We start from the raw sequence: 24,506 nt of genomic DNA, 5'->3' as shown, positions 1-24,506 counted from the left end.
TAAATCTTTCTTATAGGCAGTAGAGGTCAAGGTAAATTTCGAGTTAGGTATATGATAACAGTAGGAACATGACAGTGGCAAGTGATCTTCCTTGGGAAGTCTAACCCTGCCCTGCTAGTTTTGTGTAGGGTTATTTTGTATCAAAACTTTTCTGTTTTCTATTGAAAAAATTATTAATTTAGATTTTTGAGGAGTACTGGACTTGCCCAGTTGTTCTTCCGTGCTATAATGTTCTTCATTTAACAAAGCTGTATACTCATCCAGATACACACGCTTTTAATTGTTGTTGCCTGAAAACCCTTGATTTCCCACTATCTGCACTCCTTCCCTATACCACTGTCCAACATTTCAAAGTTGTTTAAAGAAAACTTTGTTCGCAGCTTATATGTGAAGACAGTACTTTGTTATATGTTTTGAAAAGTCAAATACAGTATTTGTAAAACAAGGCTTTTATAGTTACAGTATTAAATTTTTATTGGTGCTGCTGATGATTGAACAAGAAATTATAAAGTAAAGAATGCTTCAAATTGTTTGTTAAAAATATTCATATTTTCAAAATAACAAAATTGCGAATTTCTTCCAGAAGTACTCCTTCAAATCTAGTGGACGTGATAGTGGCCATGGGGGTTCCGAACAAGAAGATTCACCACGCACTGGTTCTGCTGCAAAACTAGCTGCTCTCCACCTTAATAACAGTGTTGCACCTCACCTAACACCAGACCATCTCGTTAATCCATTCACTGCCAACAATGGAGCTGTTGCTGCGGCAAGTGTAGTTCATGAACAGGCTACTCCAGGACCAGAAGCATTGTTGCCAGACTATCGCTTGGCTGAGGGGACTCCAACTTTGCGAGTTCCGGCAGGCAACAGTGTCATTGGTAGAGGCCATCGCACACACTCTCCTTGGAATCACACATACACTGAAATACCTGATGGTACACAAGCAGGTCGACAGTCGAATATAGAAAGTGGCACTGATCCAGTTTACGAGGAAATTGAACGTGAAGTTAGATCTGATTTGCAGATGAGTGATTTGAGCGATGAAGATGGAAGGCGACACAGTTCAGACATATCTCGCCAGTCATCTCGTAGTTACGGTGACCATCGACCTCTTTTACCATACACTTTGTCAGAGCATCATCATTCTACGGCCCCTCATCATCATCAGTTAACACACTATGATCCCCGCTTCAAGGCACGTGTACGTCACCAAGACAGCATTGAAGACCAGCACAGCCGTACACTTCCGGGCAGCCGGATAGGCCCCCAATTAGATCATACTGTTGTTAGTCCGGGCCATATTTTGCCTATGACACATGCTGCAGTAACTTCAGCCCACGCTCTACCACATGGGAATGGTCACATTGCCTCACAACAGTATATTGACAATGGATCTCACAGTGCAAATAGTATGCATCATATGTTAGATGGTGGTAGGCAGATAGTAGAGTACAATCAGGCTATGCTAGCAGCATTAGGAGGAGGGCATACTCTCCCTGTTGTTCATCCTCTTAGTGAACCTAACTTGAGAAACTGGGAAGCAGCTCAGAGGCACCGTGATCTCCAGCAACTGCAACAGTTAGGCGAAATGACTGTAGCTGTTTTGAGTGGGGAGCAAGTGGTATGTAAACTCAAGCCTCCATTAGCTCCTATACATGAAAATTCCGCTGGAGTTCAGGCAGAGCGGCATCCACCCCCTCCCACCTATAGCCACTGCTAGGGCCTCTGTACAGTTAGTGTTTTTGTACATATGTGTATAGTGCTTTAAACCCATTAAAGGCCTTTATGCTTCATGAATGTAGGTGTGCAAGTGACAACTGTACTCAAGATAATCATTATGATAGGGTAATTTGCATTTAGAAAAAGACTTGACATGGAGCACTGTCCTCTTAACTGACGAAAAGCAAGTCAATTGCCATAGTCACATGTTATAATTGATTGAGGAGAACCACTTACCATTGTCCTAGTCAGGCCCTCTGTAGGAGGATTGCAACTATAAAGAAACTCGAAAATTGTGGTTCCTCTCCTCCTGCCTTTCAGAATGACGAGACACTTCAGTGGTTATGTGATTGAAGTGTGTATTTTTGCAAAATAAAGCTGAAATGTCCAAAATAGCACAATGCAGTGTGTGGAGTGTAATCTACATGAAAAATTGTGGATGCTATACAGCATACAACTGAGTGTTGAATATTTTACTTTGAAAAACTCAAGTATTTCAGAATCTGCTAACAAACTCTCAAATGGCAGAGGATGAAGTGGTAAACTTAAAATTGCACAATTGAAACAAAATTATAGATAGGCACAGTAAGGACAAATTTTGACCCTTTTTTTTCCAAGTAGTGACTACTGGAACAAGTCTAAGAAATATTTCTTCAAGCAATACAGTATCTATAGATACATTTATACTACAGATGTGGCCGAACATATTTAGACTTTGTTTTGCTAATTTCTGCTTTGTTAATGAAAAGTTTCAATTAACTCATCCTAGTTCAGATAATAGCTCATACGATACTTTCCATGATTTTTTTCTTCTAACTTAGACTGCGTTTTCTTGTGATATGAGGATTATCAAAGGGAAATGTTTTATTGGTAGTGATTTGATCCTTGTGATTGTTCTTGAAACTTCTGTTTGCTGCGTGATCCGTCATCATCATTCCAAAGGATCTGTCAAGATTACAATCCCTGTTCAGGATTACATATAATGCTTCACTCTTATTTGTGCTTCATATTCTTTCTTAGAGGTTTTAATATTTCTAATCTATTAATCTAGGCTGTTTTGACTTCAGGTAAATAATTTGATTTTAATAAGATTTTAAATGAAATTTATTACAAGAAATATTAACATGTTAAAAGCATGTGCCATTGTATTTCTGCAGTATCTTACAATACATTAGAAAAAGTATAATTCCTCAGTGACGGAGATTATAGTTTTCAGTTTTTGTTGGTGAATAATTTAAAGAGAGAACTTGGTATAGTCTTGTCATACATATATTGTTCTTAGCCATGCAATACAATTCATTGATTATACTAGATTCATCAGAGAAAATCTAAAAAAACATTCAGGTATCAGCAATGACAGAAAATTACTTGTGACCAGCATCAGGGAAATTATTTTGGTTATTGCTTCAGCTTAATTCCTGAAATTTAACTGTACAGTGCTTTGCTAACACATAATTACATAATTTTTAAACAACAGAAACTTAACTGCAATTTTAACTGCTGCTCACACTATACACATTAAGTATTTACAAGGCACTTCCCCGAAAGGTTATGTTTTCTGACTGAATAAATAGCATCAATTTAAGTTTGAGTTGAGGCATCCAAACTGGAAGTGCTACTTGCTTACAGTAGATGGGTCTTCACCTAAACATGGGACCAATAAGTATAGTTTGAAGTCTAATGTACAGTAGTTTGGAAAATTTGGTTTTTATTTTTTGCCAGGGCTGAGTTAGTTTTGTACAAAAGTACTTCTTATACTTCAACTGTTTGTTTTTTTATCTCTTGTTAGATATTGTTAGAAATAACAATATTGTGGCATCACTACAATTTTACCAAAGTTGTTTTATCGGTCTAGTTTGTTTCAAGAAATAAGAAAAGAATTTGTCACCCTTAACCTTTAAAGCAAGTTAATCATTTTATATAGTATAAAAAAAAAAAAAGTTTGTCCCATCTTTAAAATTAATTTATTGCACTTGCCTGTTCCATTTTTACATTGAGAATTGAGCAGTGCATCTGGGTACCTTAGAAACTGTGAGAATTTATTGTTTTAGAAGGAAGAAGGAACTTAATTTTAAAATTGGTGAAATTTTACTATTTATTTTTCATTAAATTTTCTAAGCATGCTCACTTATTTATAGTTACATTTATATTTCAGAGACCCCCTTCTTATATTCACATGAAACCTGCCAGCTTGATGTGTGACAATACCTTAAGATACATTTTGTTTTACAGATATATAACTTGCCATGTTCTCTCCAATAAATTTTGTTTGTTACATATGTTAATAATATTATAGAGCCATAGCCAGGAAGGCAGCAGCTCTGGATTACAAAATGGTAAATCTAAAAACCTCCCAACTTTTCTGTGCCTCTCTCTTATGTGTAGTCATTGTATAGAAACTGCTCTGTTTTGTAATATTTTGTATGTAAACTGTGATACATGTATTAAATAAAATCTATCGCCAAATTGATATCAAATAAATTATTGTGAAAGATAATCATAACTTTTGCAACCTCTCAGTATTTTAATGTGAGGCATCCTATTTTATATATAGTATTATCAACAGGACTATTTCTCATGAACCACCTAATGACATCCCACAACAACTACAAATGCAGTTATTTTGCAGGTGTTCCTGGTGTCCTTTGTAGACCTGGTCCTTAAATACAAGACTGAGTTGGCTGGTATACTTTCTGGGAGGGATCTGTTACTGCAGTCTGAGCAGGATAAAAAAAAATATCACCAGCATTTTTCTTAATGGCCTCTCTGGTTGCAGTGGAATCGTCGAACAGTACCTCATTGCAAAGACCCTCTTCTTCACTCTTTGCCTTCACAACAGCAATGAATTAATTCACACTAATCACTCCTGTCAATCAGCCTAGAAAACATAAAACTTCTACCTGATGAATCACTAAGGACGACCAAACTCAAGTGGAATCTGCTGCTGTTATGCTAAACCTCAGTATCTAAAGGAAAAAGTCCAGATACTGACAGCAAGGACATGCTGAGAAGTAGCAAGAGCAAGTGCTTGAAACACCACGATGGAGCCAACAGAGCCATATCAAGCACAGACACATGACAGAGATGAGGTGTGCCGCTACACCGACTTACATATGAGGTTACTGAAACTGCAAAAACTATTGTTATCCTGAAACTGCTACTGTTCTTGCTACACCTGCCACTGTACTTTTGTGCCTGCTGGTGCAATTGTTCTTGCTATAAACAGACGTAAACCAACACAAGGCGAGGTTTCCTTACCATGCCTGAAGATGATGCAACGTAATGCAGGGTCCTGGCATGAGTATTAGTGGAAGAAGGGTACCAGTGATGTGGATGCCTACATAGCTGCTGCTCAAAGATGACGGCAACTGTCTGGCACTGGAAATGTAGTTAGTGCTGGCTGACTAGGATCTTGAGCAAGGAAGAAAGCAACTGAACTGGTAGCAGGAAGAAAGAATGCATATGTGGCTTGGATGAATGTGCATCTGGAAAGCACAAAAAGTCACAATGAAATTTCAGCAGACAAAAGCCTGTACATAAATAGACAGTGATACATAATTGTCAGACAAAATACAAAAGGCACTGACTTCCTTCTCCACGCAAAAAACTTCAACATGCAATTACTTCCTGCAGCGTTAGAACCAAGCAAAGTGTGTTCACTGTCCACCACATGAGCAGGATTGATGCCAGTATAGTGAAGGAGTGCAGTGCAAAGACACGTTAACAAGAAAAGCAGCTCCTCTCAAAAGGGCTGTGAAAAAGTTGTGCTTTCCCTCCAATCAATGCTGCCTTAATCTGAAGTAGGCATCAGGGAAAGACGAACTAAAGCCAATACAGTACACCGCAAAGGCACTGAAGAGGGCAGAAAAACATATGACAACAGGAACCTCAGCCCCTTCAATAATCAGATGGCTAGCATTAACTGCAACAGATTAAGAAATTATGGAAGACCCAACCTCGCTAGCAGCAAAGGAACTCGTACTAGATTCCACTAGCTTGGGAACAATCCTGACATAGAAAAGTAATTCGTTTGGGAAACCAATAACCCTGGCAAAAATGATAAAATGTTCAGTCTTACTAGTTTGATATCCGTAAAAACTGCTGATCTGACATGCCAATATTCATAGCAGCAAAAATTTCTGTGAAAACACTTTTAAGGTATAATACAAGAAAATGTTTTACACAAAAAATTTCGCAACTCTGAGCACAACTGAAAAATTTTTGGTAACATCAATACTGCATAAATTACAAAAATTATAATGAACTATTAAAACAAAGTTTCATAACATAGTAAATTTACTAGTAAATTGTTAGAGATGGGATACAAAAATGTAGAGGCACGAAACTAGTTTTCATAACATCACAAAAGTATACATTGTGTACAGAAAGTCCTGCAGAAGACTGTAACAAAACAGCCAACATAAATACTTTCATAAGAAAATAAAATTTCATACTTCACAAATATCTGTTATAAATAAATGAAAATGTATAGCACCAATAAAACAATCTATTACTAACATTCATATTTTAACTACTTAACGGCTTTCCAGTGTTAGACATCAATGCAATATGATACTGTATTAAGAACAACAACTGAAGAGTAAACTGCTAGGGCTATAAACAAAAATAAACTGCATAAAGGTTCCCTGAAAAATATATACTAAGTAATAATTTCCTGTGGAAATCCCATTCAGAGCACACTTGGAGCTACTGCCACTTTTCTTCTGTCCATTAGAAAAGACTGTAGTGTCTGGGACATTCAGGACCATGAATTTAGGCTACATGTGAGTGACAGGGTTTGTAGTGGAGCAAATTTCATTCACTCAAAAAGCCAGAAGTTAGAACTAGGCTTTGCAGTGCTCTCCAGAAATTATGACAGAAATAAAGGAAGAGGCCTCTGATTTTTTGACAGAAAAGATTTACATATGACTAGATTTCTAAAATCTTTTGTCTCTGATATAGTGAACCATTCTTACATCCTATGTACTGACTAGTAGTGATTCTTTGTCTCTCAAACATCAGACATGTCTTTCCAAGCTCCATGGACAGTCAAGTATTGATGTGTCTCTCTTGCTAAAGTTTGTCCCAAAGGTCTGTTCAGTTGATATATAGTACTTCAAAAGGATGTAAAATGTGAAACATATGAAGAACAATGACATTTTCATAATAAAATTTAAGTTTTATATATACTTACCAAGTAATTACATAGCTAATGAATCTACGCTCACGCGGCTTTTTTAATTTAGCGGTAGCGCTTCTTTTATTTTTATGTAGGTGATAGGTGACAGACCCGCCCATTACCAGGGAACACAGGAACAACCTGCAGCCATAATTCAGTTTGTTCGTGCCCTCATGTCCATAAGAGGGGAAGAGGGCGGGCTCTGGTTCTGTAATTACTTGGTAAGTATATATGAAACCTAATTTTATTACGAAAATGTCTGTCATTTTCATATAAGTAACTTACCAAGTAATTACGTACATAGCTGCATCCCACATTAAATGGAGTTGGGATACATGGACATAGACTACTCCAAAAACATTGAAATAGAAAATCTACCAGCATTGTATGCAATGCTTGTTGTTTCCATACCTGGCAAGAGGGCTACTGCAGGTGAACACTGCCTCTGGCTGGTGCTCATCTTAACCCGTAGTGGCGTGGCTGTTGAGCTGTGGGAGCTTCATAGCGGAGGATATGCCTGATGGCTAACAAAGCATACAATAAGGTGCCCTTGCCCTGGGCATAGTACCAACATTAAAAACCAGACAACACTGTCATTACTCTGAAAAACTTGTTAAAAAACCACAGCCTATCCACTAAGACTGGTGGATACTCAAGGTACCTTGTACCCCCGCCTCCCCAAAAACTCAAAAACCTTACACCAAGACAAAAAATATAGGAGAAAAGGAGTGCTTCCTATAATTCTTCACCCAATACCATGCCAGCCACTGATAACAAACCCAAGGTACTGCAATCATTAAACACTGTTTCTCCTTCCTTCAAGTAGTGAGAAGCAAAACTGGACTTGCACCTCCAATGGGTAGACTGAATAATTGAGATTAAGGACATGTTATGTCTTAAAGCCAAGGAAGTAGACACAGCTCTGATACAGTGTGCTCTCACTTTAAGGCCTTGGGAAAATGTCCTCCTGGATATTTTACCAGCTATGGAAACAACAAATTTCAAATTCATTATCGTACTTTAATGTTTTTGGAGTAGTCTATGTCCATGTATCCTACCTCCATTCAATGTAATTAAATCTCATAAGAAGAAAGACAAGGCATTCTTTGAAAGAGGATGAAATAGGTTCCTTACTGAGCACCAAAGATTACAAGATGGACCCCTGATCTTCTCTGTCCTATTTAGGTAGTATCTTGAAGGCTCTGACTGGACACAGCACTCACTCTTCCTCCTCTGGACCAACAATATCCATTAAGTTCTTCACAGTGAATGAACAAGGCCAGGGTTTGGAATGGTCCTCGTTCTTGGCCAGAAAGCCAAAGGTGAAGGAGCAAACTGTATCTCCTGGAGAGAAACCCACTCTCTTGTCAACAGCTTGTATTTCGCAGATGTGCTTAGCGGTAGCTTAAGCAAAGAAGAAGAGAGTATTGCAGGTCAGATTCTGAAGAGAGGCAGAACAAAGGGGCTCAAAAGATGGGCCCATCAGCCATTTCAGGACCACATCCAGATTCCACGAGGCCAAAGTGTTGTTCTTTTTCTGTTTCATCGTATCAAACGATTTTATCATGTCTTTAATGTTAGAGTTCGATGAGAGATCCAAGCCTCTGTGCTTGAAAACTGAGCTAAGCTTTGCCCAATAACCTTTAATGCTAGAGGAGGACAAGTCCCTGGTATTCCTCAGAAAAAGAAGAGAAACTGCAATCTGCTTTAAAGTGGTCTCAGAAGATGAGACATTGCAGTAGTCGCACCACCACTTGGCCTGATAGAGGAGACTAGAAGACTTTCTTCTGCACTTTGCAATAGCCTCTGCAGCTTTCCTTGAAAAAGCCTTCACCCTGACCAGCTTACAGACAGTCTGAAGCCTGTCAGGGCAAGAGAGGACAACCCTTGGTGATGTCTTCTGAAGTCTTGGGTAGTCCACAAACAGACATAGGAGGTCCAGGAGCCATTCCCTCAGGGGTCAAAACATTTTGGTGCACCTGGAACTTGTTTGAAACCTCCCTGATCATGGTAAAGGGTGGGAAGGCATACAGGTCTAGATTTGACCAATCTTGTAGCATGGTGTCCATGGCCCATGCGAGAGGATCTTGGGCTGGCGAGCAAAACAGAGGAAGATGATGGTTCCTGGTGGCAAACAGGTCTATTACTGGCTTGCCCCACAACTTCCACAGGTCTAGACATACCATGGGATCCAGGGTCCACTCGGTGGGAAGGACCTGCTTTTGACGGCTCAGCTCGTCTGCCACCACACTTAACTTTCCCTGGATAAAACGAGTGATAAGAGTCACTCTCAGCAGTAATTACCTTGTGGCCTGGCAGAGAAAGAAGGAATGGGTACCACCTTGCTTGCGAATGAAAGCTAAGGCCGTGGTATTGTCTGCGTGCACCACTACTGTCTTGTTGCGGACCAGGTGAGAAAAATTCTGAAGGCCTAGCTGACTGCCTTCAGCTCCCTTATATTGATATGTGAATCCTGTTGATCTGAGGCTTAGGAATAGAAAGTCTAAGTTGGGATTCAGAGGATGAAGGGACTTCCCTTCCGACAGCCTTTCTTCTGACAGCATCCACTGCTGGTCCAATTTATCTCCGGGGTGATCGGAAAAGCCTGACTGTCTGGCTGTGTCTTTCTGTTCCAGCTGGCCTCAGTTGTCCTGAGGGAAGAGACCATTCTTATCAAGGGGCGAGAACATCAATACTGACTTTTGGGTCTGGGTAACTCCCTTAGAAGTAAAAGAACACCAGAGCTCTCGTTTCTTCAGCACCCAAAAAGTAACGAGGGCAGAAAGCTCTAGAGAACCATTTCTAACAGACAGAACTCCAAGCCAGTCTGAGGTGAGATCTGAAGCAAGATCTTGATGGTCCTCAATTTTCTTGGCCAGTCCCCCCCCCAAACCCAATCAAGGAAATTGAAGACTTCAAAAACTTTGAACATGTCCTTCACTAGATGACCCACTTCTGCGGACAAAAACATGATCTTGGCCGATGAGAAAGCAGATCGACGAGATGAATCAGTCAGACTGGGGAAATCCCCTTGGAAGCAGGCAGCAACTCCCAAAGAATGAGCTTCCCCAGTCACATAGGACAGGTACCTCCTGTGAACCGGACGAGAAGGAGGAGAAACAAAAATGCTTTACCCTGCTCTCTTTTGGCAGAAAGCCAGTCTCCCATCTCCTTAAATGACTTATGAGAGGAGGATGAAAGGACCATCTTGGGGAGGCATGTCCTGTCATCCAGCTAGTTCCTCATTAAGAACGTCGAGGCAGGTGAGGACAGAACAGCTGGGGTAAAAAAGGACAGAAAATTCGCCATCAAATACAGCAGTAGGGCAGCATATGCCAGGGGAGAAGCAGGTTCTTGGTCAATCTCTTCTTCCAAGGAAATCGGAGACAGGTGGTCATCCTGAGTTGGCTTAGGAGAGGAAGGAGCTAACTTCAGTAAGTCCATAATTTGAGCTAACTGTCGCTACATAGGAGCCAGAGCAGGTTTGTCAGGGTTCAAAAGTGAAGGAGAGATTGCTGGAGGTCTAACGGGAGGAAGAGTAGGAGACTGCGACTTCAAAGAGGACAAAAAAGGCGATGGGCACTGGGCCTCAGGAGCAGGTGTCAGGTGCTCAGGAGTGGGAGCTGGGTGCTTAGAAGCGGGGGCCGGGAATTACTTACGGCGAAGCTGGATACGGCCGTTAAACTCTTGAACAAGGTGGTTAGGCAGTAACTACCACCAGGTAGGCAGGAATACCTGCCTACCCGGATGTAAATATTCCAGTTTGCTTTCAGTCGTCATGCGTTGCAGACGTGTTATTGGATCTTTTTGCCTGACTGTCGTTAAGCTCTTTATTATCCCAGTGGGATCTCTCTATATTTGTGAATATATATTGCGTTTGATATTTAATAATACAAACCCACGATTTGTGATAACCCTGCATAAGCCATCGTTCCCCTGCATCTGTGTCTCGGGTTTGACGGCCAAGGGCGTATTTAGAGGGGCATAACCGACTGGTAATGCTTCTCTTCCAGTAGCACTTTATTTAAATACTGAAGGCATTCCCCAGTACATTTGAAGATATTAGATTGGGACATAATATCTTCGCTCCCCTTCATTGATCAGGATGTAAGAGTTCACTTCCCTTCTTGGGCTTCTGCCCTCCGTGTACAAGGATGGATGGATGTATGATATTTAGGGCAAAAGCCCAGGCACTGGGGCCAAGAAGGCCATTCAGCGCCGTAATGGAGAGAAAATAGATTATTATTATGTTAAAGTTATGAATTCATGAAGGAAATGATTAATAAATAAAATGAAGTGATGTGACCAATAAATAAGGGTATGAAGTTTAATGAATGATGTGATATATACATAAAAAATTTAATGTCATTAAAATTCTACATGATGTAATAAATATATTAAATTAAATATCGTTAAAAATTTTAATGCACTTTAAAAAACGAGATGATAGCAGAAATATCTGCTTCATCTCCCAAAATATCAGACAGGGATTTACCCTGAAAATATCTTTCTCTTTGGTTAAAATATCTGGGGCAGACCACCAGAATGTGCTCCACTGTTAGTCTCATCACAGTAAGCACACTCTGGAGGGCTGCTTCCTTCTAAAATAAACTGATGGGTTAGACGAGTGTGCCCAATCCTTAATCTGGTTAAAATAACCTCTGTTCGTCTGTCAAGCTGGAATGACGAAGACCACGGTAGTATATTATCCCTAATATTTCTATATTTCTTATTATTGGCAAGAAGAGGAGAAGTCCACCTTTCTTGCCATTTATAAAACATAAGATCTAATGGGACCTTTTAGATCTGTATGAGGGACTTTTCTGAAAGAGGTTTCTGATAAAATACTAGCAGCTTTCGCTTCCCTGTCTGCCATCTCGTTTCCGTGAATCCCCACGTGAGAAGGGACCCAACAGAAAGACTGATTTACGTCGACAATATATACGAAAAAGCCACTCCTGAACTTTTTGAATTAATGGATGAAAGCTATTAAATTTTTTAATAGCTTCTAAGGTGCTTCCAGAGTCTGAGTATATGACAAAATTAGAGTCACTACTTTGAAAAACAATCTAGGGCAGACACTACGGCTGTTAATTCGGCAGTAAATATTGACGCAGAGTCAGGTAATTTAGCTGTGTACGCTGTATCACCAAGGATAACAGCTCAACCAACACCACTATCTGACTTTGATCCATCTGTATAGATCTTTGTAAAATTAGTATGGGTAACATCGTGCTCTAAGAATTTTCCCCTAATCTTTTCTTCAGTGCAGTCCTTTTTGTTAAACAGTTTCTTACATATTGATGCTTCTGGGATAAGCCATGGAGGATTTACAGGATATTCTACTTCCAGGACTTTCTGGGATTTAAGATGATTATTCCTAACATCCTCATTCAGTCGAATTTGGAATGGTTTATAAGCTCTTGTACCAAAAAAACTTTGAGAGTGTTTCCTTTAGTGCTTGAAAGGAGGGATTTTTGGGAGCACTTTTCATTCTAGCCATGTATCACAACCCCTAGCTCTTGCCTCCCAGATCAAGGGGAAAATGATCTGTGTCGACATATATGCTTTCAACAGGCGAAGTTCTAAAGGCCCCTGAGCATATTCTCAACCCCATGTTGTGTACAACATCCAGTTCCTTTAGCTTGGTTTTACAGGCTGAGGAATAAATCTGACAGCCATAGTCTAGCTTAGATCGACACAGTCATACCTCAGAAGGGATTTATCAGCCCCCCAACTAAATCCAGAAACAACCTTTAAAATATTCATAGATTGTTTAACATTAAACTTTAGGGCATTTATGTGGCTAGCCCATGTTAATTTATGGTCAATAGTGATCCCCAGAAATTTAACTTCTCTCGTAAGGAAGGATGGACCCTTTTAAACTAAGGGTGGGAACCTCTTCCACACGCCGGCACCTGGTGAATCTTACTGCAACTGTTTTGGAAGAGGAGAATTTGAAACCATTCTCATCAGCTCACTTAGTAATAGCATTAATAGACCTTTGCAAATGTTTACATACAGACAAGGAATTATATCCTGTGCAGTATATTGCAAGGTCATCGACAAAAAGCAAGCATTTAACAGGGGTGAGATTTTTTCAACTACACTATTTATTACCACTGAAAAAACAGGTTTTGACGTAGGAACAACCTATTTTTGGTAGTCGCTGTCTCGTCCTCAAAGGAGTTACCCCCATAGTGTGCCAGTGCTCCCATGGTGACTAGACTAGTATCAAAGAAATATTTTTCTAGCCTGGTCTTGTAGCCGGGTATTGTGTCGTAATGAAAACACTATGACACGTGATAAAGTATAATGGACTCAAAGATAAGAGGGCATTTTCCCTTATCTTCAGCGAAGCTGAACCCAGTTTTTCCTACGTCATAACTGCAAGAAGTGACTATTGCGCATGCGCATCTGCCATCTTGTTTTACGACCGGGCAGGCAAAAAGACCATCTCCATTACTCTCTGCTGGTCAATGTAGGATTATCCCTTGCCCAAATCCCATGTCTTTTGTCAGGAAGTGGGAGGGTTTGAGGACTCAACAGCGACTACCAAAAATAGGTTTTTCCTACGTCAAAACCTGTTTTTTGATAGCATAGTCGCTGTCTCGTCCTCAAAGGAGCTTTACCAAAGAAATTGACAGGTGACAAAAGGCTTAAGCTCTTAAAATTTAAATTCCAAACAACCCAAAGAAAAACATTTATCGTCCAAGTTTTCAAGCCCCATTCCTTATTCCAAAAACCTTTTTGGGGTTTTGGAAACAAGAAATGAGAAACTAAACAAGAACTTGCACTTTTAGGGGTGAAGTTCTGTAGTGACTTACCTAAGTATGCTGGGTGTAGTTGCAGTCTTTTCCTATCTTTCCCAGCAATAGTCTGCATACTCACCCGTTAGGAAGACCCCTGGTTTTCTGCTGTAGAGCCTATGGGTTCGGGACTAACCATTCCACCTACTGACATGCAGTGCAGACAAATTTGTTCGAGCTCATGGCAGTAATGTTTTAAGAACACTGTCTCTGATCCCCCACCCCCTGTACTTTCAGAGCCTTCTTCAAAGGAGACATTTCTGAAGAAGGCCAATGATGTACTTACTTTCCTTATGTCATGTGACCTGGGAAAGGAGTGTGGGTTTGCTTTTTTGATTAGGGACACTACAATTATTCTTAGCCCTTGTAGAGAGTGGTTTATTCATGCTAGGGTGTGGGAAAATCAGACCTTCTGGGATGTTTGCCGTGACCTCTAGGTAACCCGTTAAGTGCTTGAACTGGGCATAATGTTTTGTCTGCTAAATTAAGTTTCCTTATAAGAATAGATTTCCTTTTTAAAGGATCCTCATTCTTGGCCAGGAATGATGGGCCTGGGGACAATAATAAATGATTATCAACAGTTTGTGTGATATATCGTCCCCGTCGAAGAGAGCCCAGTTCACTAATAAGGGCCCCTGACGCTAATGCAATTAGGAAGATCGCCTTTTGTAGTTTGAGAGTTGCGGTTGTATTGGATCCACTGAACTGAGATGAAGTCCAAGTACTTGTTCAGGGACCAAGTAATTGGGAGTCTTCGGAGCAGGTCTTTGTAGAGCAAAAGACCGTGGGAAGGAAATAACGACTTCTATGCAAGAGTCAATCCGAATCCATAAAGCAAGGGTTCTGATAATGCTGCCTTGTATGACCACGACTATTGTAACACCGCAAAGGCGTTTGTCTTCAAAGATATATCATAAAATTTTAAGTGTTTCTATAGAAATTTCAACTGGGCTCTCAGTATAGATATAATCTAACCATATCTTCCATACGGACTAGTATTGTCAGATAGATGACGTCCGTAACTTTTGCACTAGGTACCTAGCAATGTTAGGTGAGTAGTTTTCATGGTAGATAATGTTTAAAAAATCCACACGTGAAGGTCTCGGCTCCAAGGGCTGCGTAAATAATTTTCCCTCCACTACTTTCTGGGATAGTACAGCGGACGACAGTGGAGATTTTTCTTTCGCCGCTGTTGATGATGGAACCAATGTCTGTTTGGCCAATTTGGGGCTATTAGTAGCTGTTCCTTTGAAAGGTTGAGTTTGCTCAAAACCTTCGGAATCCTGGGTTCAATGGCGAGGAAAAAGATATACTCGATCTTCCAGTTATTTCTAGTCTTGTAGGAAGGCATCTCTTGCTATTGCTTGATTGTCCAAGTTCGGAGATACATATACTGGAAGTTTGTGGTTCTCGTATGTGGCGAACAGGTCCACTTCTGGTTGTGGAAGCATGTTGGCTATTGTTTGGAAAGAGTGGTTGTCCAACATCCACTCCGTTAGAACTGTCGTTTTCCTCGATAGAAAGTGCTATTACATTGAAGACCCTGTGGTGAATTGCAGACAGGTGCCACTTCTTTACTTGTGCCATCTGAAGAATGGCAAGCATTACCATGTTGAGAGGATGGATGGATGTATGATATTTAGGGCAAAAGCCCAGGCACTGGGGCCAACAAGGCCATTCAGCGCCGTAATGGAAAGAAAATAAATTATGTTAAAGTTATGAATTCATGAAGGAAATGATTAATAAATAAAATGAAGTGATGTGACCAATAAATAAGGGTATGAAGTTTAATGAATGATGTGCTATATACAAAAAAAAAAAAAAATTAATGTCATTAAAATTCTATGTGATGTAATAAATTAAATTAAATATCGTTAAAAATTTTATACACTTTAAAAAGAGATGTCTTAGAAATATCTGCTTCATCTCCCAAAATATCAGACGAGTTTACCTGAAAATATCTCTCTCTTTGGTTAAAATATCACAGGGCAGATCACCAGAATGTGCTCCACTGTTAGTGTCAATCACAGTAAAAGCACCTCTGGAGAACAGCTTCCTTCTAAAATAAACTGATGGAGTTAGACAGTGTGCTGATCCTTAGTCGTTAAAATAACCTCTCTGTTCATCTGTCAAGCTGGAATAGCGAAGACCACGATGTTACATTATCCTAATATTTCTATATTTCTTATTATTGGCAAGAAGGGGGAGAAGTCCACCTTTCTTGCCATTTATAAACTTATAAGATCTAATGGGACCTTTTAGGTCTGTATGAGGCACTTTTCTAAAAAAGAGGTTTCTGATAAAATACTAGCAGCTTTATTCCTGTCTGCCATCTCGTTCCATGATCCCCACGTGAAGGACCCAACAGAAAGGGCAGTTTACGTGACAATATATCTGAAAAAGCCACTCCTGAACTTTTCAATTAATGGATAAGCTATTAGAATTTTAATAGCTTCTAAGGTCTTCTAAGAGTCTGAGTATGACAAAATTAGAGTCCTACTTTGAAGAAACTAAATCTAGGGCAGACACTACGGCTGTTATTCGGCAGTAAATATTGATGCAGAGTCAGGTAATTTTAGCTGTGTCTGCTGTCACCAAGGATGGATGGATGGATGTATGAGTTTTGGGGCAAAAGCCCCAGGCACTGGGAGCCAAAGAAACCATTCAGCGCCGTAATGGAAACTAAATAAATTATATTATGGAAAATGAGTTAATGAGTGTATGATGAAGATGGTTCATAGATAAATTGCAATATGATAAATGAATGAATTAATGAAGAAAATGCTTAATAAATAAATATATATATATCTGATGTGATTAATAAAATATAATTAAATTTTTTATTAAAAATGTTTATAACTTTAAAAAGGGGATGAGAGCAGAAATATCTGCTTCATCTCTAAAATATCACAGAGGATTTACCTCTAAAATATCTCTCTTTGGTTAAAATATCTGGGCAAGCAACCAGGAAATGTGCTCCACTGTTATCTCACCACCATAAGCTTTGCTCTGGGGCTGCCCCTTCTAAATAAACTGATGGGTCAAATAAAGTGTAATCCTCATTCTACTTAAAACCTTATTTCTGTTCATCTATCCGACTGGAAAAGACTGAAAGCCACAGCTGTCTCTATTTCTGATTTTTCTATACTTTCTATTATTGGCAAGAGAAAAGTCCATCTTTCTTGCCATTTGTTTAAAATATAAGATCCTAAAAAGGACCTTTTAGGTCTGTATAGAGCACTACTAAGGCTGTTTCTAGAATAGACACTAGCACCTTTCCTTCCCTATCTGCCATCTCATTTCCACAAATCCCCACATGAGAGGACCCAACAGAAAGAGACAGATTGCAGATAATACAAATGGAAGAGCGATTCCTGAACTTTTGAACTAATGGATGGAAGCTATTGAATTTTTATTGCTTCTAAAGTGCTTTGGAGTCAGTAGATGATGACCTTGAAATTAGTGTCGCTACTTTCAAGAAACTATATCAGGGCAGAGACTATGGCTGTTGGTTCTGTGTGAATATGGATGCAGTCAGGTAGTTTAGCTGTATATGCTGTCACCAGGGATAACTGCAGCAGCCAACACCACTATCCGACTTTGATCCATCAGTATAATTTTTGTCACATTAGTATGGGCAGTGTCGTGCTCCAGGGCTTTCCCTAATCTCTTCCTCAGGACAGTCTTTTTTGTTATATGCTTTTTGCACACGGATGCTGGGATAAGCCATGGAGGATACACAGGATGTTTCACTTCCATGACTTTCTGGGATTTAGATGACTATCCTAACATCTTCATTGATCTAATTTGGAATGGTCTAGAGGCTCTTGTACAGAAAAGACCCGTGAGTCTGCTTCCCTCAGCACTTGAAGGAGAGTTGGGAGCACTTTTAATTCTAGCCATGTATCTTAATCCTAGTTCTTGCCTCCTTAGATCAAGGGGAAGTTGGTCTGTATCAACATATATGCTTTCAACAGGCGAAGTTCTAAAAGCTCCTGAGCATATTCTCAGCCCCATATTGTGTACAACGTCCAGTTCCTTCAGCTTGGTTTTACAAGCTGAGGAATAAATCTGACAGCCATAGTCTAGCTTGGATCGACACGAGTCATACAGTCTCAGCAGGGATTTTTATCAGCTCACAACTAAATCCAGAGACCTTTAAAATATTGAGAGATTGTTTTAACATTAGTCTTTAAGGCATTTGTGGCTGGCCCATGTCAATTTCTAGTCAATGGTCATTCTTAAAATTTTATTTCCTTTTCATAAGGAATGATAGATCCTTTTAAACTAAGGGTGGGAACCTCTTCCACACGCTGGCACCTAGTAAATCTTACAGAAACTGTTTTCGAGGAAGAGAATTTAAAACCATTCTCATCAGCCCACTTTGTAATAGCATTAACAGACCTTTGCAAATGTTTACATACTGACAAGGCATCATATCCTGTGCAGTATATTGCAAGGTCATCAACAAAAAGCGAGCATTTAACAGGTGATGATATTTGTTGCACAATACTCATTTATTGCAACTGAAAAAGTGTCACACTTGCCACACACTTCCTTGGTGGAACACCTCCTCCTGCAAAAGGTTGGGAGAGTGTATTTGCCCACTCTAACATAAAATCTCTCTGTTAAAGAATATATGAATTAATCCATTCTTCCACATATGCCATTTATTGCAATTGTTTTAGATGCCAATTCTCAAGTGAGTGTCATAGCATGCTTTCTCTAGGTCGAAAAAATACCCCGATAGTCTGACATCGTTTGGCAAATCCTTGCTGGATTTGATTGGTCAACCTCAGCAAGAAGGATCAAGGGTGGAACGATTTTTCCTGAAACCAAATTGAAATGGAGTTATTAGTCCTTTGGTTAGGTGCCAAACTAATCTGGTGTTATCATTTTCTCCATCAGCTTACAAACACAGCTGGTAAGAGCTATTGGTCTATAGCTGGTGGCAGGAAGCGACTTTATTAGGGCTTTTTATGGGGACAATTATGGATATTTTCCAGTCCTTGGGTAGAATTCCAGTTTCCATATTTTGTTTATAATCTTGGTAGATGCTTTTTGGCATCATCTGGTGTTTAAGCATTTCATATAAAATTGAATCACCCCGGGAGCTGTTGATTCAGTTGAAGAGAGTGCTTCCCGAAATTCTCTTAGAAAATTTGTGGTTGTATGGTTCAGATTTTCCCGAATCAAATTCAAGTCATTTTCAGCCTTCAGATTCTCTGAAATTCTAGAGAATAATTATCAGGGCTGGAAACTTGAGAAAGAGTGTTTTCCCAGCTCACTGGCAACTTCAGTGGGCTCTGTGATCAAATGTTATTGACTTTTAATGAGAGTAATGGTGACACCCAGCAAATTTTCCCTCAGTTTCCTAATTTTGCACCACCACTCTCCAATGGAGTTTTGGAATTGATTCCATGATATAATAAAGCCAACTCTCTTTTGGCTTTCTTGTAAAGCTTGCCGCTGCTTAGCTAACGCTGCGATTATGAATTAATTTAGACTGAGGAGCCACTAGTTTTTGTATCGTCGGTAGCACTTCTAGTGACTTTCCTCCAGGTACCACATGTCTTATTCCACCCGGGGAACTGCAGGTCTGCGAGGTTTACCTTTTGTCTTAGAGATCGAGCCCTCAACTCTTCCAGAGTGGATTCAATGAAGTAGTCATAGGCATCAGGTGAGAATGATGACTCAAAATTCATATCTAGATTGACTCGCCCAGTGAACTTGTCCCAGTCAGCATCCTCTACCTTCCATAGGTAATGTTTCAGATGGGGCATTTACAGCATATTTCAGATGGATCGGGTAATGATCACTGCCATTCAAATCTTCATTAACAGACCAGTTAAAGTCAAGGTGGATATTTGTTGAAAAATACTAAGGTCAGTGCAGAAAGATGATTATGATGAATATTGTGGAAAGGTCATTGACCCATTATTATATAGTGCAACATCATTTCGTATCAATAAGGTCCTCAATTATTTTTCCTTTGCCGTCTAAACACTGACTTCCCCAAAGGGGTTGTGGGCATTAAAATCTCCTAATACGAGAGAAAAGGCGGGAAGTTGGTTAATCAGGACTGAATGTCTCAATGTTAAAGAAAGGTCTGGTGGGAGGTATAGTGAGCAGACCAGATCCTCTTGGCCTAAAGATGGCAGACACTGCAACCGCTTGGAGAGTTGTATTTAGTTGTATTGTGGAGTGCTGCAAAGACTTATTGATAATAATTGCAGCACCTCCATGAAGCACGATCACCAACTGGGAGTAGAGACTAAACATAGCATAATCAAGTCCAGGGTTGTAAGGAGAGTTTCCTATCATTGTTTCTTGCAGGCATACGATCCCTGGGCTGAATTCATTCATTAAAACTTTAAGATCTTCAGAACGGGCTCTGAGACCTTTGCAGTTCCACTGGAGGATGTCGTAAGTGAATGTAAAAAAAGTTAAAAGTACTACTTCCCACTCACTGGAGGGGAAGTGCCGATCCTAGGTTGGAGAGGAAAGTTCTCCTTTATCAGAGGTGGTTTTGATCCTTTTAGTCCTTGTTAAGGTCGGGGTTTTTAGCTTACCATCAGATTTGTATTATACCTTTGATGGTCAGGGTGTTCACTAGTCTTCTGAGTATTATTTGTTGCTGTTGCTTTGGGTCTTAGGACAGCATGTTGTCGCCTCACCTGGCTGGGCTTCCATATACATTTGGACTCACCTTTCTGGGTGGGAGATCTCTTCAAGCGCACTAAGCCATTGATGTTTTTATTATAAAACCCTCATCACTGGGATGTTCCTTGTCGCGCTTTCTTGTGGAAACAGCTGCTACAGTATCCCTGTTAATGAGTGGTAGTAACGACCGAAGGTTAGAGTTGCTCTCCTTATTTGGGCTATTTCAACCACGATTCTTTCTTGGTGGGAATGTTAGCATATGTTTGCAAGCTTTGTTTAGATTAACAGATTTCCTGCCTTTACTTTTGTTTTCCACTTGTGGTGTAGATTGTCCATGCTTTTGAAGTGCAGTGTTTGGTACTAAACCAAAGTATACGTGATTCAGAGGTTCTGATTATTGTTTCTGATGTAGAAGCAGGTTTCAGAGCCTACTAGTAGATGTTATTGGGGCTTTGCTTTATTAGGATTCTTCATCAACCTTATGACAAACATAAGTGGGTTAGCACTTCTATTAGCTGCCATTACCACGCTTTGCTGCACTAAGGCTGATGTGTTCACATTGTCTTACCCTGCCAGCACTTCTTCTTCCAGACCTGTGCCTGGGGCAGGTCCTAGAATTTGAGTGTGGTCGCCTTCGCACTGAAAACAGGCCTGGGCTGCTTCACACTCCCAGTTTCTAAATGCTCTACAGAGCATACAGAACATCTTTTTTATTATTTGTGATTTGAATATGGCCGTGATTCGTAACATTTCTGACACATTGTTTTGAAACTTCGTTTGTATTTTTACCTGCATCCTTTCGTGGCCGACGATGAGGGTGTCAGGTAAATAACTAGAGGAGAAGGTTAGTAGGATGGCTGCATCGCCTCCCAGTTTTTTAACTTGGTATATGCAAGGGGGGCATCGTTTGAGAATTTCCTCCTCATTAAAGGCATGAAGATCTCTAGAGTATACCACCCCTCTTAAAGTACAAGAAATTTATGGGACACAATATGTTCAATATTCCCATCTTCAGGTAGTTTGAATTTAGATTAACAATACTGCTTGCGTCGTTTCTGCTTTTATTAATAAGTTCTTCCCATACCTTTTCAAATTTCCGATGAGATAGTACCACTTTGTTCTCAATGCGTGGCACCTTTGTGAGATTATCCCTTCCCTCCTTAAAGCCTTAACATGCCAAATTGGGAAGTGTTCTGCTGCATGGAGACGATTCACGTTCTTCATCCTTTGGTACGGAAATCAAATAGATCGTCATTCACATTTCTCCTGAAAACACCTTCGTGCTGAGTACTGCATCGTTGAGACATGGCCATGTAATTTCTTCTGAGCACATAAGCTACAGGAGAAGAGAATCTAATATAAGCAGAAAAGTCCATGTCTTTTTCTAAGTCAATTTATTCTTTCTACTTTTCCAAATTGCTTGGCTACACTGAACAAGCATTCATAGTCCAATGATAGGCTAATGTTAGTGCAATGAGGCACTCTATCTAAGTCAATTCCACCAGTTTTGATACCTCCTGTTGTCTCGGGTCTGAGTTAGTCAATGGTCGAGCTCATTATCACATGTCTACGCCAGTCGTTTCCGTGCCAGTAAGTGCTTGGATCCAGGAGGGAATACATGAGCCAAATCCATTTTGAGAGCATTTTATATACTGCTTAGTTGCTATCAAGAAGGCCGTGGATCAGTCGGTATTGGGATTCTCCATGGCACAAGTGAGTTGACTCCCCAATGGTCCACCCATACCCTACCTGACAGGATAGCACCAACACGCTTTCAGTGGCCCAGAGTATAAGCCTATCCGCCTGCTGAGCTCTGCCCCCCACCAATGAGGACCAAACTCCCCCCACGTAAGCATGTTGGTGGCTTCCGGACAAAGCCGAGGAGTCCACTCCAAACACAGCCCCCTGGATTCGATGGGCTGATGCCTGGAGATGGTTCCGCCCTCAGATAGCAATGGGAGGTCCCATCACTACCTCTTGGGTCCAAACCATGTCAGGTGGTGACTATACCCACAACTCCTAGTGCTTCCAGATGCCAGCCTCCCAAAACACGGTCCTTCTCAGACTCACACAAGCAGCGAAATTTTTGCAAAGTGGGAAAAATTCCATAATTAATCAAAATGTTAATAAAAATGTGACATGGAGAGGGAAGGATCTGTGTCAGACCAGAAAATTTCTGAAAGAAGAGACGGTTCTGACGAATTTAGGTGGATCGGCGGCGGAGTCTGCAAGACTGGTGGAGGAATCCCAATCAGGTGTCAAAGACCCTTCTACTTGGTCCTAAGCCCCTACCCACGACAAGGGTCAGGATCTAGGGTGTATCACCAGGATAACAGCGCAACCAACACCACTATCGGCTTAGATCCATCTGTATAAAGTTTTGTAAAATTGGTATAGGTAACATCGTGCTCTAGAATTTTCCCTAATCTCTTCTACAGTGCAGTCCTTTTTGTTAAACAGTTTCTTACATATTGATGCTTCTAGGATAAGCCATGGAGGATTTACAGGATTCTACTTCCAGGACTTTCTGGGATTTAAGGTGATTATTCCTAACATCCTCATTCAGTCGAATTTGGAATGGTTGAAGCTCTTGTACCAGAAAAACTTCGAGAGTCTGTTTCCTTTAGTGCTTGAAAGGAGGGATTTTTGGGAGCACTTTTCATTCTAGCCATATATCGCAACCCTAGCTCTTGCCTTCTTAGATCAAGGGGTAAATGATGTGTCGACATAAATGCTTTCAACAGGCGAAGTTCTAAAGCCCCTGAGCATATTCTCAACCCCATGTTGTGTACAACATCCAGTTCCTTTAGCTTGGTTTTACAGGCTGAGGAATAAATCTGACAGCCATAGTCTAACTTAGATCGACACAGAGAGTCATATAGCCTCAGAAGGGATTTCTTATCAGCCCCCCAACTAAATCCAGAGACAACCTTTAAAATATTCATAGATTGTTTAACATTAAACTTTAGGGCATTTATGTGGCTAGCCCATGTTAATTTATGGTCAATAGTCATCCCCAGAAATTTAACTTCACTCTCGTAAGGAAGGATGGACCCTTTTAAACTAAGTGTAGAACCTCTTCCACGCCGGCACCTAGTGAATCTTACTGCAACTGTTTTGGAAGAGGAGAATTTGAAACCATTCTCATCAGCCCCATAGTAATAGCATTAATAGACACTGCAAATGTTTACATACGGACAAGAATCATATCATATTACAGTATATTGCAAGTCATGAGCAAAAAGCGAGCATTTAACAGGGGCAGATTTTTTCAATCACACGCTATTTATTGCCACTGAAAAAGTGTTACACTTAAAACGCTTCCTTGAGGGAACTCCCCTTCCTCCTGCATAAAAGGTTGGGAGAAAGGAGTTTCCCCACTCTTATAAAGTCTGTCTGATAAAAAGGAATATAAACCTGACCATTTTCTTACACTGCCATCTTGTGCAATTGTTTCATGATGCCAATTCTCCAGGTAGTGTCTTATACTTTCTCCAAGTCAAAAATATACCAATGGTCTGACACTTTGGCGAATCCTTGCTGGATTTGGTTGGGTCCAGCCTCAGCAAGGGGATCAGGGTGGGCGGTTTCTGAAACCAAATTGAAATGGCGATAGTAATCCTTTGGTCTCCAGGTGCCAGGCCAGTCTAGTATTTATCATTTTCTCCATCAGCTTACATACACAGCTGGTAAGAGCTATTGGTCCTGGCTGGTGGCAGGAAGCACATCTTTATTGGAGAAAACTTTTAACGGGGACAATTATGGATATTTTCCAGTCCTTGGGTAAAATTCCAGTTTCCCATATTTTGTTATAATCTTCAGTAAATATTTTTGGCATCATCTGGGAGGTGTTTCAGCATTTCATATATGATTGTATCCTCACCTGGAGCTGTGGATTCACTTGAGAGAGCGCCTCACGAAGTTCTCTTAAGGGGAAAATTTGTAGTTGTATGGTTTCAGGAATTTTCCCGAATCAAACTCAGACATTTCAGAATTCCTAGTCTTTGAAGTGGAGAATAATTGTTGAATGGAAACTTTAGAAAAGTGTTTTCCTAGCTCATTAGCAACTTCAGTGGGCTCTGTGATTAAGTGTCATTTATTTTTAACGAGGGGGCAATGGTGACGCTACAAATTTT

General features: G+C 40.2%; 1 protein-coding gene across 1 annotated transcript in view; it reads left to right on the top strand.

The window, feature by feature from the left end:
* The window catches only part of LOC136847070 (latrophilin Cirl-like), a 608,429-nt gene extending 604,213 nt beyond the window's left edge, over window positions 1-4,216 (top strand). The window contains 1 exon segment of the mRNA XM_067118341.1: window positions 584-4,216. Coding sequence (XP_066974442.1) covers window positions 584-1,720 — 1,137 coding nt within the window. The 3' untranslated portion in view covers window positions 1,721-4,216.
* Window positions 4,217-24,506: the final 20,290 nt, after the last annotated feature.

The sequence above is a fragment of the Macrobrachium rosenbergii genome, chromosome 16, assembly GCF_040412425.1.
Source record: "Macrobrachium rosenbergii isolate ZJJX-2024 chromosome 16, ASM4041242v1, whole genome shotgun sequence".
NCBI classification, from domain to species: domain Eukaryota; kingdom Metazoa; phylum Arthropoda; class Malacostraca; order Decapoda; family Palaemonidae; genus Macrobrachium; species Macrobrachium rosenbergii.
The sequence above is the reverse complement of the archived record's forward strand: the minus strand, read 5'-3'. Positions and strand labels throughout refer to the sequence as shown.